General features: G+C 42.1%; 1 protein-coding gene and 1 pseudogene across 17 annotated transcripts in view; one reads left to right on the forward strand and one right to left on the reverse strand.

The window, feature by feature from the left end:
• Nucleotides 1-16,176, forward strand: part of LOC120100087 (uncharacterized) — a 72,925-nt gene that overhangs the window by 22,960 nt on the left and 33,789 nt on the right. For 13 of the 16 annotated variants that reach the window (XR_015645061.1, XR_015645089.1, XR_015645082.1 and 10 more), the window contains exons 2-4: nucleotides 7,109-7,180; nucleotides 7,550-7,636; nucleotides 9,488-9,553. Coding sequence is in view for 3 of the 16 variants with exons in the window: in XM_087598354.1 (XP_087454480.1) it covers nucleotides 7,601-7,636; nucleotides 9,488-9,553 (102 nt within the window). In the remaining 13 variants the exon portion in view is untranslated. Of the gene's footprint in view, nucleotides 1-7,108; nucleotides 7,181-7,475; nucleotides 7,637-9,487; nucleotides 9,554-16,176 lie in introns of all 16 variants that reach the window. The other 3 variants (XR_015645076.1, XR_015645078.1, XR_015645088.1) reach the window with 1 other exon arrangement.
• Nucleotides 12,094-13,689, reverse strand: Hnrnpa1-ps47 (heterogeneous nuclear ribonucleoprotein A1, pseudogene 47; annotated as a pseudogene). The gene has a single exon (XR_015645050.1). The product of XR_015645050.1 is annotated as a heterogeneous nuclear ribonucleoprotein A1, pseudogene 47, transcript variant X2 (transcript).

Below are 16,176 nucleotides of genomic sequence, written 5' to 3' on the forward strand. Positions count from 1 at the left end.
ACTATATTAATCCTGCCAATCCATGAGCATGGGAGATCTTTCCATCTTCTGAGGTCTTCTTCAATTTCTTTCCTCAGTGTCTTGAAGTTCTTATTGTACAGATCTTTTACTTGCTTGGTTAAAGTCACACCGAGGTACTTTATATTATTTGGGTCTATTATGAAGGGTGTCGTTTCCCTAATTTCTTTCTCGGCTTGTTTCTCTTTTGTAGAGAGGAAGGCAACTGATTTATTTGAGTTAATTTTATACCCAGCCACTTTGCTGAAGTTGTTTATCAGCTTTAGTAGTTCTCTGGTGGAACTTTTGGGATCACTTAAATATACTATCATGTCATCTGCAAATAGTGATATTTTGACTTCTTCTTTTCCGATCTGTATCCCTTTGATCTCCTTTTGTTGTCTGATTGCTCTGGCTAGAACTTCAAGAACTATATTGAATAAGTAGGGAGAGAGTGGGCAGCCTTGTCTAGTCCCTGATTTTAGTGGGATTGCTTCAAGTTTCTCTCCATTTAGTTTAATGTTAGCAACTGGTTTGCTGTATACGGCTTTTACTATGTTTAGGTATGGGCCTTGAATTCCTATTCTTTCCAGGACTTTTATCATGAAGGGGTGTTGAATTTTGTCAAATGCTTTCTCAGCATCTAATGAAATGATCATGTGGTTCTGTTCTTTCAGTTTGTTTATATAATGGATCACGTTGATGGTTTTCCGTATATTAAACCATCCCTGCATGCCTGGGATGAAGCCTACTTGATCATGGTGGATGATTGTTTTGATGTGCTCTTGAATTCGGTTTGCCAGAATTTTATTGTGTATTTTTGCGTCGATATTCATAAGGGAAATTGGTCTGAAGTTCTCTTTCTTTGTTGTGTCTTTGTGTGGTTTAGGTATAAGAGTAATTGTGGCTTCATAGAAGGAATTCGGTAGGGCTCCATCTGTTTCAATTTTGTGGAATAGTTTGGATAATATTGGTATGAGGTCTTCTATGAAGGTTTGATAGAATTCTGCACTAAACCCGTCTGGACCTGGGCTCTTTTTGGTTGGGAGACCTTTAATGACTGCTTCTATTTCCTTAGGAGTTATGGGGTTGTTTAACTGGTTTATCTGTTCCTGATTTAATTCGATACCTGGTATCTGTCTAGGAAATTGTCCATTTCCTGAAGATTTTCAAATTTTGTTGAATATAGGTTTTTATAGTAAGATCTGATGATTTTTTGAATTTCCTCTGAATCTGTAGTTATGTCTCCCTTTTCATTTCTGATTTTGTTAATTTGGACGCACTCTCTGTGTCCTCTCGTTAGTCTGGCTAAGGGTTTATCTATCTTGTTGATTTTCTCAAAGAACCAACTTTTGGTTCTGTTGATTCTTTCTATGGTCCTTTTTGTTTCTACTTGGTTGATTTCAGCTCTGAGTTTGATTATTTCCTGCCTTCTACTCCTCCTGGGTGTATTTGCTTCTTTTTGTTCTAGAGCTTTTAGGTGTGCTGTCAAACTGCTGACATATGCTCTTTCCTGTTTAGTTCTGCAGGCACTCAGCGCTATGAGTTTTCCTATTAGCACAGCTTTCATTGTGCCCCTTAGGTTTGGGTATGTTGTATCTTCATTTTCATTAAATTCTAAAAAATTTTTAATTTCTTTCTTTATTTCTTCCTTGACCAGGTTATCATTGAGTAGAGCATTGTTCAATTTCCACGTATATGTGGGCATTCTTCCCTTATTGTTATTGAAGACCAGTTTTAGGCCGTGGTGGTCCGATAGCACGCATGGGATTATTTTTATCTTTCTGTACCTGTTGAGGCCCGTTTTTTGACCAATTATATGGTCAATTTTGGAGAAAGTGCCATGAGGAGCTGAGAAGAAGGTATATCCTTTTGCTTTAGGATAGAATGTTCTATAAATATCTGTTAAGTCCATTTGGCTCATGACTTCTCTTTGTCGACATCACTGTTTAATTTCTGTTTCCATGATCTGTCCATTGATGAGAGTGGGGTGTTGAAATCTCCCACTATTATTGTGTGAGGTGCAATGTGTGTTTTGAGCTTTAGTAAGGTTTCTTTTACGTATGTAGGTGCCCTTCTATTTGGGGCATATATATTTAGTATTGAGAGTTCATCTTGGTGGATTTTTCCTTTGATGAATATGAAGTGTCCTTCCTTATCTTTTTTGATGACTTTTAGTTGGAAATTGATTTTATTTGATATTAGAATGGCTACTCTAGCTTGCTTCTTCTGACCATTTGCTTGGAAAGTTGTTTTCCAGCCTTTCACTCTGAGGTACTGTCTGTCTTTGTCTCTGAGGTGTGTTTCCTGTAGGCAGCAGAATGCAGGGTCCTCGTTGCGTATCCAGTTTGTTAATCTATGTCTTTTTATTGGGGAGTTGAGGCCATTGATATTGAGAGATATTAAGGAATAGTGATTATTGTTTCCCTTTATATTCATATTTGGATGTGAGGTTATGTTTGTGTGCTTTCATTCTCTTTGTTTTGTTGCCAAGACGATTAGTTTCTTGCTTCTTCTAGGGTATAGCTTGCCTCCTTATGTTGGGCTTTACCATTTATTATCCTTTGTAGTGCTGGATTTGTAGAAAGATATTGTGTAAATTTGGTTTTGTCATGGAATATCTTGGTTTCTCCATCAATGTTAATTGAGAGTTTTGCTGGATACAGTAACCTGGGCTGGCATTTGTGTTCTCTTAGGGTCTGTATGACATCAGTCCAGGATCTTCTGGCCTTCATAGTTTCTGGCGAGAAGTCTGGTGTGATTCTGATAGGTCTCCCTTTATATGTTACTTGACCTTTTTCCCTTACTGCTTTTAATATTCTTTCTTTATTTTGTGCGTTTGGTGTTTTGACAATTATGTGACGGGAGTTGTTTCTTTTCTGGTCCAATCTATTTGGAGTTCTGTAGGCTTCTTGTATGTATATGGGTATCTCTTTTTTTAGGTTAGGGAAGTTTTCTTCTATGATTTTGTTGAAGATATTTACTGGTCCTTTGAGCTGGGAGTCTTCACTCTGTTCTATACCTATTATCCTTTAGTTTGATCTTCTCATTGAGTCCTGGATTTCCTGTATGTTTTGGACCAGTAGCTTTTTCTGCTTTACATTATCTTTGACAGTTGAGTCAATGATTTCTAGGGAATCTTCTGCTCCTGAGATTCTCTCTTCCATCTCTTGTATTCTGTTGGTGAAGCTTGTATCTACAGCTCCTTGTCTCTTCTTTTGGTTTTCTATATCCAGGGTTGTTTCCATGTGTTCTTTCTTGATTGCTTCTATTTCCATTTTTAATTCCTTCAACTTTTTGATTGTGTTTTCCTGGAATTCTTTCAGGGATTTTTGCGATTCCTCTCTGTAGGCTTCTACTTGTTTATTAATGTTTTCCTGTGTTTCCCTAAGTGTGTTCATGTCTTTCTTGAAGTCCTCCAGCATCATGATCAAATATGATTTTGAAACTACATCTTGCTTTTCTGGTGTGTTTGGATATTCCATGTTTGTTTTGGTGGGAGAATTGGGCTCCGATGATGGCATGTAGTCTTGGTTTCTGTTGCTTGGGTTCCTGCGCTTGCCTCTCGCCATCAGATTATCTCTAGTGTTACTTTGTTCTGCTATTTCTGACAGTGGCTAGACTGTCCTATAAGCCTGTGTGTCAGGAGTGCTGTAGACCTGTTTTCCTCTCTTTCAGTCAGTTATGGGACAGAGTGTTCTGCTTTCGGGCGTGTAGTTTTTCCTCTCTACAGGTCTTCAGCTGTTCCTGTGGGCCTGTGTCTTGAGTTCACCAGGCAGCTTTCTGCAGCAGAAAATTTGGTCTTACCTTTGGTCCCGAGGCTCAGGTTCGCTCGTGGGGTTTTTCCCAGGGGCTCTCTGCAGCAGCAGCAACCAGGAAGACCTGTGCCGCCCCTCCCGGGAGCTTCAGTGCACCAGGGTTCCAGATGGTCTTTGGCTTTTTCCTCTGGCATCCGAGATGTGTGTGCAGGGAGCAGTCTCTTCTGGTTTCCCAGGCTTGTCTGCCTCTCTGAAGGTTTAGCTCTCCCTCCCACGGGATTAGGGTGCAGAGAACTGTTTATCCGGTCTGTTTCCTTCAGGGTCCAGCGGTGTCTCTGGCAGGGGTCCTGCCGCTCCTGGGCCCTCCCCCACGGGAGCCCAGAGGCCTTATACAGTTTCCTCTTGGGCCAGGGATGTGGGCAGGGGTGAGCAGTGTTGGTGGTCTCTTCCGCTCTGCAGCCTCAGGAGTGCCCACCTGACCAGGCGGTTGGGTCTCTCTCTCACGGGGTCTGGGAGCAGAGAGCTGCTGCGGGCCGGGATCCGCGGGTGTGGGACTTCCGGTAAACACAGAACGTGCCCGGTCCTAGAGAAATTCTGCTTCCGTGTGTCCCAAGCTCACCAGGCAGCTTTCTTGCAGCAGAAAATTTGGTCTTACCTGTGGTCCCGAGGCTCAGGTTCGCTCGTGGGGTGCTGCCCAGGGGCTCTCTGCAGTTGCAGCAACCAGGAAGACCTGTGCCGCCCCTTCCGGGAGCTTCAGTGCAGCAGGGTTCCAGATGGTCTTTGGCTTTTTCCTCTGGCATCCGAGATGTGTGTGCAGGGAGCAGTCTCTTCTGGTTTCCCAGGCTTGTCTGCCTCTCTGAAGGTTTAGCTCTCCCTCCCACGGGATTTGGGTGCAGAGAACTCCCTCCAGTTATATTTTTCATAATCACTTTATATATTTTTATATTTTTCATAATCACTTTAATAGTTTGTGTGCTTCTAGAACTCTATTCATTTCCTCTAGCATGTCTGATTTGTTGGAATACATTGTCCATTGCAGTTTCCTTTGTACTTATTTAGTATTAGTTGCAATGCCTCCTCTCCCATTTATAATTTTGGTCATTAGATCAAGTTTTGAATCTTGTTTTCTTTTGTCAAAAAGCCAACTCCAGATTTCCTTTCATTCCTCTCCTCCCCCTTGTTTTTCCCTGTTTGTTCTGAGGAAAAACCTAGGACCTCTACGTAAATGCATGCTTGCTTCTGAGCTACCCCACCAGCCCACAAGAACCTTAGTTCCATTAAAGCTTCCTGATGGTTTTCTTGTCTAGAATCCTTTGTCCTCCCTCCTTTCTACACATCCTATTCCTGTGCCACTTCTTCCTCTTCCTCCCTCTTTTGAAACTGAATCTTACTATCTTGGCAAGCAGTCCTAGCTGGATCTCAAATGCCAGGTCCTCCCACCTCAGCTTCCTGGATCGTGGCTGTGTACCAGGTGGCCTGCTCTTTCCAGCTTCGTAACAACTTTTCCTCTTATGGGCCATGTTTCTGTTGTCAAATATCTGAACTCTTTACTAAGCATTCAATTCTGAAACACTTCCTTCTGAAAATTGAATGGTTTAATATTTAAGCAAATGGAACCTATTCATTTGCAGTTACTATTATATAAAATGAAACTCATTGCTTTTTGTTTTGGAAGTTTAATTATTTCAGCACCCTTTGTTGAATAGATTTCTTGCTCCCTTGAGTTGCTTTGCATATGTATAAAAAAAATCACTTGAGCAGATCTGAGGTCTTTTGAGCTCTTCATTCTGTTCTGTTGCCTATATCTATCTACCTGCCACATCTTTGATAAATGTTGACTATGAAATATTAGGTAGAGTGATTCATCCCACTTTATTCTTTTTAAGGTTTAAAAAAGACAATCTCAGGTTCTGCCTTCCCCAAAAAGTTTAGATCAAATTTGACTCTTTCTGGAAAGAAACAATCAGTGGGACTTCTATAGGCTTTCCTTGAACATAGAGAGTGTGGGAGCTGATGTTGCCAATCTGGTGTGTGTCTTTAATTGGATCTTCTTGGTTTTATACCTTTAGGTTTACTCTACGTTTATAGTAATTTCACTCACCTCTGCTTTAAATACTTTGCTTTCTGAGACACTGCTGAAATGAGTTCCATAGCATCGACATGTAATAGTGATGACAAGGCAGTGTCCAATCCATCACTCACAAAATGCCACAGTAGATCTTCTTTACTCTTAACCTGGGCCCCATGTGACCACACTGAAGTGGACTAGTAAACCTTACATGTCACCTTCCAGTGACGTATTCCCAACAATTGGCCTGTAGGGTCATATCACGTTTGACTACAACACCCATTTGTTTGTTGTTCTGTGATGGTGCAAGTGAGTTGTTTGGAAATCCTTGTTGTTTTTTCTTTTCATTTCTTTCCCCTTTTGTTTTTGTTGTTGTTTCTTTAATGGAGGGTTTCTCTTGGCTGTCCTGGAACTCACTCTGTGGACCAGGCTGTTTTCAAGTTCAGAGATCCTTTTGCCTCTCTTCCGGAGTACTGTGATTAAAAGAGTGCATCGCCATAGATCACATGAAACTCAAGAAGGATGACCAAAATGCGGATGCTCCTCTCCTTCTTTAAAAGGGGAACAAAAGTACCCTTAGCAGGGGATAGGGAGGCAAAGTTTAGAGCAGAGTCTGAAGGAACGGCCATTCAGAGCCTACCCCATATGTGGCCACCAAACAAGATAAGGAGGATGAAGCAAAGAAGTGCAGGCTGACATGAACCGGATATATTTTTTCCAAAATGTTTTCTGCTGAGTGTTTAGAAATTAGCTTTTTAGATCTTTGATCCACTTTTAGTTGATTTTAATGTACGGTATAGCATGATCATCAAATTTTCTTTAACCACTTTCAGTTTGTAAAGTTCTCTGTACATCACATAAATGCTAGCTTAGAAAACAATTCTCTGCACACTACAGACAACACCAGCTCATTCATCTCTGGGCATCATAATCTGCTGTTCAGTTCTTGCACTAACAGTAGAGGAAACCATAGCTCAAAGGTCTCCGGGATCATCTAAAATTCCCTACTCCATGTGTGCAGCAGATCTGGGCTCATGTTCTAGCTCTGGTCAAGTGGTGAGATGTGTGTGTCTCTGTCCCCAACCTATGAAGAATGGTTAGAATCTCCCTCACTTAAACCTGTTCTATCTCTTTGCCATCTTTCTCCAGGTAGTCATGAGTTTGTATAGGAGCTTTAATAAGTACTAACGATGGTCTATTCACAGTGTGACTTCCTTAAACTATGATGTAGGTATACATTTTATTATTATTTATTTTTTATTGCTTTTTTCCCTCCTACTTTCAGAGAGATGGGACCACATCACCACTACTACAGCGAGAAGGCCAGGAACAACTAGAGCACTGTCAAATCCTACGGGTAAGACAAGCTCTCAGAGGAAAAAAGGAAGGAAGGATTTTTCACATCAGCTACCTGTTTCAGTGGGTATCCTAGTTTGTGTTTCTATGGTGATAATTAAACACCACGATCAAAGCCAACATGGAAAAGAAAGGGTTTATTTTATTTGGCTTATGAATAAAATAAGGGTACCACCAGCATAGGGATGGTACCTTCCATGGTGTACCGTGTCCTTCCCACTGATTGATCACTGAGAAAATGCCTAACAGCCTGAGCTTATGGAGGTCTTTTCTTAAACACGGTTCCCTCCTTGCAGATGGCTCTACCTCATGCCGACATAAAAACTACCCAGTACAGCAGTGATTATCTCTTTTGTTCTGTGATCCCCAGAACTTGATGGATTTGACTTGGAAGACTCCTTGGATGATTGGAACGATCTAGATGGCCCCAAAACACCAAGTACAGGAGAAAGAGGAGGTAAGTTCTAGATGCTCAACATCGCAGGCCAGTGCTATAGCTCCTGGTATGGTTTGTCTTATACCTGCAGTGGCGTTCTGAGACGTACAGGGTACTGTAGATCTGGGCCAGATATGGGCCACGTCAAACTGTAGGAGAACCCCACAACGGTAATACTGATATATTTTGGTCTTGGGATTCTCCGCATTATTGGAAATCTCAATAACTATTGTCTGTGTGTGTCATATCTATATCTGTTTATCATCTATATATTTAATTTTTTTAAAAAATCAGTATTGTTCGTATAAAATGATAATACTAAACCAATACATATTAACATAAATAGCACATTGTATGAATCTGTGTGTCGAGAGAAAAACAACTTGTCAGAAAGTGGCATTATTTTATACTTCTTAAAAATTTCTAGAATGTCAGTCTTTCTAGGAGATACCTGGATTCTCATATTGAGATATGCAACCCACTTAAATACAATTAAATTCAAAAGGGTTTAAAACAGATATATAAATGAATGATACATTTTAAAAAGTGTTTAGTAACCTTTCCTCACTTAGTTCTCCTTTCATTACTTTTCTGGTTGCCCTGAACAAGGACCTAGCAAGCAAAGAGAAGAGGAAGTATTCTTTCAGCTTATCATTTTAGAAGCGATGAGGCTCCGATATGACTCTGCTGCTCGCTTTGTATCCACACACAGGAAGTGCAGAGACAGAGACAGGAAGTGGGCTAGTAAAACTCAGATGTCAACTTTCAGTGATGTATTTCCAAAAGCAGGCCTCAAGAGTCCCAGCACATGAGCCTATAGGGAAATTTCACGTTGGAATTACAACACCCGTTCAATGGACTTGTGCCCATTTGTAGTTTTCTAGCATTGCAGGTTAGTCTTTTAGAAAACCTCGTTCTCTTATGGTTTATAAAACTTCCGTGTAATGCTGCATGCTATAATAAAAAAATCTAACTTGCTGCTAACACCACCCATACCACTGGAAAAGAACCATGGTAGCTTATAAAGGCTTCGCTCGAAATCTTGTCGACAAGCACCATCAGTGGCTGTCCTGGACTGATCGATTCATTTCATTCAGTTGTAAGAAATGCTTCCCAAGTCATCCAGTTGGTACGACATTCATTCTGCCTGGCAAAAGTGGTCTCATGACACAAAACAGACAAAGCCAAGTAAGAGAAGGAACAGTGACGCCAGGGGCTTAGCAAATCACCCCCCTGTCCTCTGGAATACAGCAGGACGGCTTTAAGCACACTTTGCACACAGAGCATAAGACATTCAGGAAGATGTGTACTTAATTACTGAACTATGATTAATAATGATTCTGCTTCTCGTATTAGTCATCTGTGATTGTGTCGCAGATTGTGAGAAAGTTGAGACTTATTTTTGCAGAAAGGCATTAATCTCCTTGGTTCAGTTAAGAAGCAGAGTCTTCTATAGAGTCAGACCTCAGAGAGCTGCCATCCAGGCAGGGGGATGGCATCTCATCTGAACTTAATTATAGGATTGTATTTCTTCTCTCTGTGGTCGCACAAACGCTCAAGATGATTGGACGTTCTACAGAACATATACATCGGCAGTGAGCTGTCTGAGGGGTGGTTGAAATTTTGCCTACCCCCTTTCTTCCTTGTTCATTTCCCTCAACCTCCTTCCCTTCCTCCTCCTTCTCCCCTTCTCCATCGATCCTTAGTATGAGCACAAGGTGTGGTTCTGAGACCTTACATCTGCTGTGCCACTGAACCACACTCTCAGTTCCATGAAGAACACTCACATGTCATGGACAACTTTAACTAATCCAAATGTTTGCTGCTGAGATTTTTTTCTTTTGGCCACTGAAATGTGTGGTTTTTCTGTAGGTTGGTCAGACAAGGATCTTGAAGATATCTTGGGAGACGGGGAATACAAACCTGACAAGAATAAAGGTAGGAATGTTGCTTTGTCTGGCAACACATGGATTCTCCTTAAAATGCTAACCATCCAGCCGCCAGGCAAACATGTCACTCTCAGCCTCTGGCAAATCAGGCTTCGACATGTGCACTTGTCATGTGCAGTGGGCTCTCACTCTTGCGGGTGGGGGCTCATTTGTGAGCCATCCTGGGATGCTACCCATTTGCTCTGTTGCTCTTTAAGCCTGAGCTGGTGTCCCCACTACCTAGGTGCACCACGTAAGCCAGTTTTCCATGCAGTGCAAGGGTTTAAACTTAACATGGCACACATTTTAAAGAAGCCCCTAGCAAATCAGATGTTCACAAAATTCCTTTGGATTCCATTTCCCCTTCCCAGGGGAAACACTTCCCTCCTATTAGATCCCAGGAAGTGGAAACTCTCCTTGGGGTGTATCGTGTGAGCAAAGAAACTATTTTCAATTAAAAAGACAAAAAGTTGGGGGAGGGGAAGGGGAGGGAATGGGGGCTGATGTACAGGAAGGGGGCAAGGGGAATAACATCTGAAATGTAAGTAAAGAAATATATCTAATAAAAAATTAAAAAAAGAAAAATTAATACAAAAAGCAATTTATAAAAAAATTATCTAATGAAAAATTAAAAAAAAAAAAGACAAAAAGTCGCACATCGTTCCTTGCTGGTGGGTCTGAGCCCCGAGGCCTGTTTATCAGTTGATAGAATCCATTCTTACCTTAAAGATCATGGGAGCTTTGCTACTTTGCAACAGAATTTCAAGGTAGCCATCCCTGAGGTTTAACTGTGTTTAAATGTGTAGGAAAATTAAACCACAGGATCAGACTGTCTAGAATTTTCAATCCAGTCTGACACACAAAACAAAACACAAAACAAAAACAACCAACTGAAAAAAAAAACAAACCAAAAGTCCTTAATATTAAAAAAATAATGTAGCACCGGTCAGAGTTTTAAAATGGTTCAGGAAGACTCCTACAGAATCTTCACCCAGCCTCCCCCAAGGAGCCTCCATTGTAGAACTATAGAGATGGTTGTTCTAAATCGGAAGTTCTTATCTGTGAAATAAAGTCACCTATTGAAGTTGTTATCTGTGAAATAAAGTCACCTATTGACATTTTGGAAATTATGTTAGATCTCATTGTTTGTGTGTGTGTGTGTGTGTGTGTGTGTGTGTATGCATGTGTGTGTATGTCTGTGTGTCTGTGTGTGTGTCTGTGTGTATCTATGTCTCTGTGTGTGCACCTATGTGAATGTGTGTCTGTGTGTGTGTGTGTGTGTGTCTATGTCTGTGTGTGTGCCTATGTGTGTGTGTGTATGTCTGTGTGTCTGTGTGAGTGTGTGCCTCTGTGTGTATCTATGTGCATGTGTGCCTGTGTGTGTATGTGTGTCTGTGTCTGTGTGTGTGTGTGTGTGTGTGTGTGAAATTTTATCACATGTGTAGATTTCAATAGCTCTTAACACAACCAGGGAGAGATTATCAGAAAATCTCTTCTGCATGCTGCCCCAAGAACAGTCATGTCCTTCCCAAGCCTCATGTTTGCAGTTTCCACAGCTGTTTGTGACTGAAACCTTTCTTCACACATCTGTCAGATGGGATCTTAAGCTTGGATGGGGTGAGATGTCTGAGGCTTGTGTGGTGAAGTTCATCCTGTTGGAACCCATAGGTGTCACATGCCACAGTTGTGACCTTTCAAATAATCACTTTTGACAAGATTTTGGAATGTTGTGACGTTTGAAACGCTTTGTTTATTATTCAATGTTATGATGGACAAATTGTAGCAGGGTCCAGAGAATTCAAGCTTTGAGTCCATCAAGACCCCTCTTTCCAAGTCCAGGCTGAAGTTGAGCATTTGCTTCATTCTTGCAAGCGCTGTGCCTTGCATATGGGAACAGTGTTCTGTTGCTTAAAATGGCCTGCAGTCATGTTTGTCCCCAGAAACACCTTTCCAGATAGTGTCATCTCGAGGAAAAAGCCATAAAAGCCTCTAAGTTAAACTTCCAGGGGTCAGGAGGACACGGAGCATTTAAAGGGTGACAATTGGTATTTCCAGATGGGGAGAGAAGGGCAGGGGTTACCTCTGTAAGTGTGCACGGGAATGAAAGCCTGAGTGACAGGCTGGGGGCTTCTCTTCATTAAATGTACTTGTTTTAGCAAGGAAGAGGTGTCCGGAAATTCTTTAATTGGGCTCACATTGGAGCTCATCTTGTAAAGAATAATTAATTGTTGGCTACGGTTACTCCCTCCGTCACCCATCACTGTAAGTGTTGGAAAAGAAGATCAAAGGGCGACACGGGAGCACGGGTGACATTCACAGACACCGTCCCTTCCACTGAAAACCAAGCTCATGATGGGGAGGGAAGGGGAAGCGTCACATAATTTCCATACATTATAAACTCAATTAGCAAACTTCCTCGACTCAAGTCTTTACAACGTAGCTTCAGTCGTTCTGGGGTGGATTTGTCAAGTAATATGTTATCCGTTGTGTATTTTTTCCTCAAGACAACATTGTTGACACACTGCGAGTGTGTACCTGAGTCCTCCAGCATTTCTTTTTTTTTTTTTTTAAAGTTAAAAATTCCTTAATTTTTTATTCCTGGTACCACTACCACAATTTACAGGGCAATATACCTGATGTAATGAAAAGAAAAAGAAAAAGACAAAGCTACAACAGATAAAAGACCTCAGGAATGTACATCTAATTGACACTACATTGCATTAATCGATAGCTGCACTTTTGCAAACTGTGGCTATGACAGTCCTGAACAAGGAGGGCTTCCTGTTTAAGCTGCAGTAACTTTTCTGACTATGGATCATCGTTCCTTCTGTGGCAGATTTTTACAGTTCCTCTAATGCATTTAGGACGACTGTCTCAAAGTAACCTGCAGCTTTCCTGACAACTCCTCGCTCTCTCTCCTGCTAAGAACTGTAGCCGTTTGTTTGTTTTATTTTAAAACCTTCTGCTACCATATCCACCACTTCCACCTCCAGATCCATAGCCACCACCATAGGGACTGCCTGAGCTTCTTCCACCAAAACTGCCCCCCTTCATGGGTCCATAATTAGATTGTTGCTGTCCACTATAATTTCCAAAGTCATTATAGTTCCCACCACCACCATAGTTACCTCCACCAAAATTTCCTCCTTCATTGTAACCATCATATCCTCCTCCTCCACCACCATATCCACCACCTTGGTTTCCATATCCTGGTCCACCACCTCCATAACCTCCTCTACTACTGTAACCAGGACCACCACCATAGTTGCCACCATCACCTCCAAATCCATTATATCCACCATCACGACCTCCATAACTGCCTCTGCTGCCACCACCTCCACCACCATAGCCTCCTCTTCCACCAAAGTTTCCTCCACGCCCAAAGTTTCCTCCGCCACCACCAAAGTTTCCTCCACGTCCCATAAAGTTGCCAGATCCACCTCCACGACCTCTCTGTGATCCAGCAGACTGCATCTCTTGTTTAGAAAGGGCCTTTTTCACTTCACAATTATGCCCATTAATAGTGTGGTATTTCTGAACAATTTTATCAACTGTGTCATGATCATCAAAAGTTACAAAAGCAAATCCTCTCTTTTTCCCACTCTGCCTATCTTCCATAACTTCTATGGTTTCAATCTTGCCATACTTTTCAAAGTAGTCTCTCAGATAATATTCTTCTGTATCCTCTTTAATACCACCAACAAAAATCTTCTTCACCGTTAAATGGGCACCAGGCTTTAGAGAATCCTCTCTAGAAACAGCTCTCTTTGGTTCCACCACACGTCCATCAACCTTGTGTGGCCGAGCACACATTGCAGCATCCACCTCTTCGACACAAGAGTAGGTCACAAAACCAAAGCCTCTGGAACGTTTTGTTTGAGGATCTCTCATTACCACACAGTCTGTAAGTGTGCCCCATTTCTCAAAATGTTCTCTTAAGCTGTCATCTGTGGTTTCAAAGCTCAGACCACCAATAAACAGCTTCCTCAGCTGCTCTAGTTCCTTTGGATCATGGCCCTCCTCCCCCCGGCGGCGGCGGCGACGGCCGGAGTCAGGCTGGGGGCGACCTGGCGGCGGTTTTACCTCCATTTTGAGACCGGACTCGCCTCTTCCAACTCGAGTTCAATATGGGACCGAGAGGAAGAGGCGGGGCTAGTAACCACGTGATGTTCTATCCACGCGCCGCCCGCCCATCGGGGCGGGGTCACGCCCCTCCAGCATTTCTTGAAGTGAGTGGCTTGCAAACCCTCTGTTCTTCCTCCTCTGAATTTTCAGGACTCACACTGTTGCCATTTTTTGCAAATGGCCTTGTTCTTTTGTTAGTGTGGATTAGAGAAGGTCCAAAGAGGTTTCTTTGGAGTTGTTTCCACAATATTTCTGGCTTTAACGTGGGGAAATACTGTTCCATGGTGAGGAGACATATCGGACACCCACAGTCGCTCCAACAGATCAGGGAGTGCAGCATGAACATAGGGAAGTTGTTGAGCTGCTCTTCATGTATAACATTGCGTGTTTTGATGTAGATAACAGCGCATTACCTACAGAATACTCTCAGTTTTGTGGTATGAAATGGATGAACATGGCTGTGAGAGATTTTGCAACTGCAGGAATACTATATTCCCTGGTCGTTAACCCAGATGGTACATTTTGGAGTAATTTTTCTGTTTGATCTTATTTAGCAATTATAAGGTTGTTTTTGCCGCAGTATTTTCTCTATTACTTTTTTTTAGTAATTATAAGTTTTTTACAGCAATATTTTCCCCCTTTTTATTACTTTTTTTCTGTTCTTATTACTTTTTTTCTCAGCAGGATTTTGTTTTACAGCCCCAGCTTGCCTGGATGTCACAGGTTTTTGACTTAGCTCTCTAGGTTAAAGGGTGGCGCCACCTGGCGTAGCTTTATTTATTGACTTTAAAAACATCATAACTCTCTTGCTATTTTTTGAGACAATAAGAGCACATTTTAAAAATAGTTAGAAGCCCTTGCTGTTTCTTGCTGGAAGCCTGGGACACTCACAACATCCCCAGCAGTTGTCGACATAATCACTCCACCATCCCATGATTCTCTGTGTCTTTGATAACCAGATGTGTCAGGCACTCTATGGGAGGCACAACCTAGGTGGCCCTCAGAGAGGGGCAGACTCCTGCCTCATGTCCCTGCCTCTCCCAGGAAGTGGCTCCACAAGACTCGAGGCTGACGTGTGTGTGTGTGTGTGTGTGTGTGTGTGTGTGTGTCTGTGTGTGTGTCTGTGTGTGTGTGTGTGTGTGTGTGTGTGCATTGTCGTCTTTGTTTCTGAGCTGCTGAAAGTCTGACACTTCTGTTAACAGCAGAGCTTACTCATAATTTCTTAACCCATTGTCTTTCCCTATAAGAATAATAGATAATTAATAATTAATAGTAACATTAATAAAGGAAAGATGTTTATTTACCTCCAAGTTCTGGGAGCCGGGTGACCAAGATGGGTGGCTATATCTGGTGAAGGACTCACGTTGCAGCCTAACATGGCAGAAAAACAAAAGGGTAAATGGGCACAGACCCATAAGGCAACACAGCCTGCTCTTGTGGCACCGAACAGAAGCATCACGGTTTTTACCCCAAGGTTCTGTGGGGACAAGATTTATTCAAACCACAGAGCACAACTTCCTCACTGAAGTAATTCCTCTTATTCTATGTGGCCCATCCAAGTAAAGGTGGTTGCTATAGCGACAAGGTCCCTGTAGCCTCAATCGGGCAAGCATCATAGTTTTGTAATCTTTGCAAATTCAATCAGAACAGGGGATTTGTCCTGGTCACAGTTTCATGTCTTTGAATATATGTGTTTTTAGAAAGTCCGTATACATCGTGATCTCATGTTCATGCCCTTGACCAAGTTTCTCCTCATCGTTCTATAATAATTCATATCACCGAGCCCTTTTCCATATATTACCAAACATTTTACTTCCCTAATTTTCAGTGGATGGACTGCCAGACCGAAGGCTTCATGAAAGAACTGTGCTGCTGTGAACGCTTGTATATGGGCGTATAGAAGATTTCACACAGTCATAGTTTTTAACTGTCTTGAGTACTTGTGGGCATTGGCATCCGCTCAGCATCTGCTAGGGCCTCTGTGCTGGGTCCAGACATGGCTTTGTTTAACTTGTGGGTGCCCCTTTAATACCCGAACAATATATTATATATTGTTTCTTTACTAATCTCACTGCACTTGCGCAAAATTCTCCTCCTGAGACTTAACCAGAGAACACAGTCTCTGCTGGGCTTTTCTGAGACGTCCTTTGACTGTGCAATGAATCTGAGTCTTCACCTTAGCCTCAGGCAGACTCTTCAGACAGGGGCAAAAAGCAGCCACATTCTTCACCAAAACACCACAAAAACAATCTCCAGGCCACACACTGAAATTATTCTCCCTGAAGCCTGTGCCAGGTCTATGCAGTTAAAATCACTCACAGCCACAAAGTCTTCCTGCCAGGATAGCTCATTGGGCCCCACTCAAACCATTTCGTGGCTTTCCAAATCCAAAGTCCCAAAATTCACATTCTTCCAAATAAAGTATGGTGAGGCGTATCAGTAATACCCAGGCCTTGGTATCAACTTCTGACTTACTTAGGGTTTTACTGCTGCGGACAGACAGCATGA

This window comes from Rattus norvegicus, chromosome 1 (genome assembly GCF_021556685.1).
Source record: "Rattus norvegicus strain SHRSP/BbbUtx chromosome 1, alternate assembly SHRSP_T2T, whole genome shotgun sequence".
NCBI classification, from domain to species: Eukaryota; Metazoa; Chordata; class Mammalia; order Rodentia; family Muridae; genus Rattus; species Rattus norvegicus.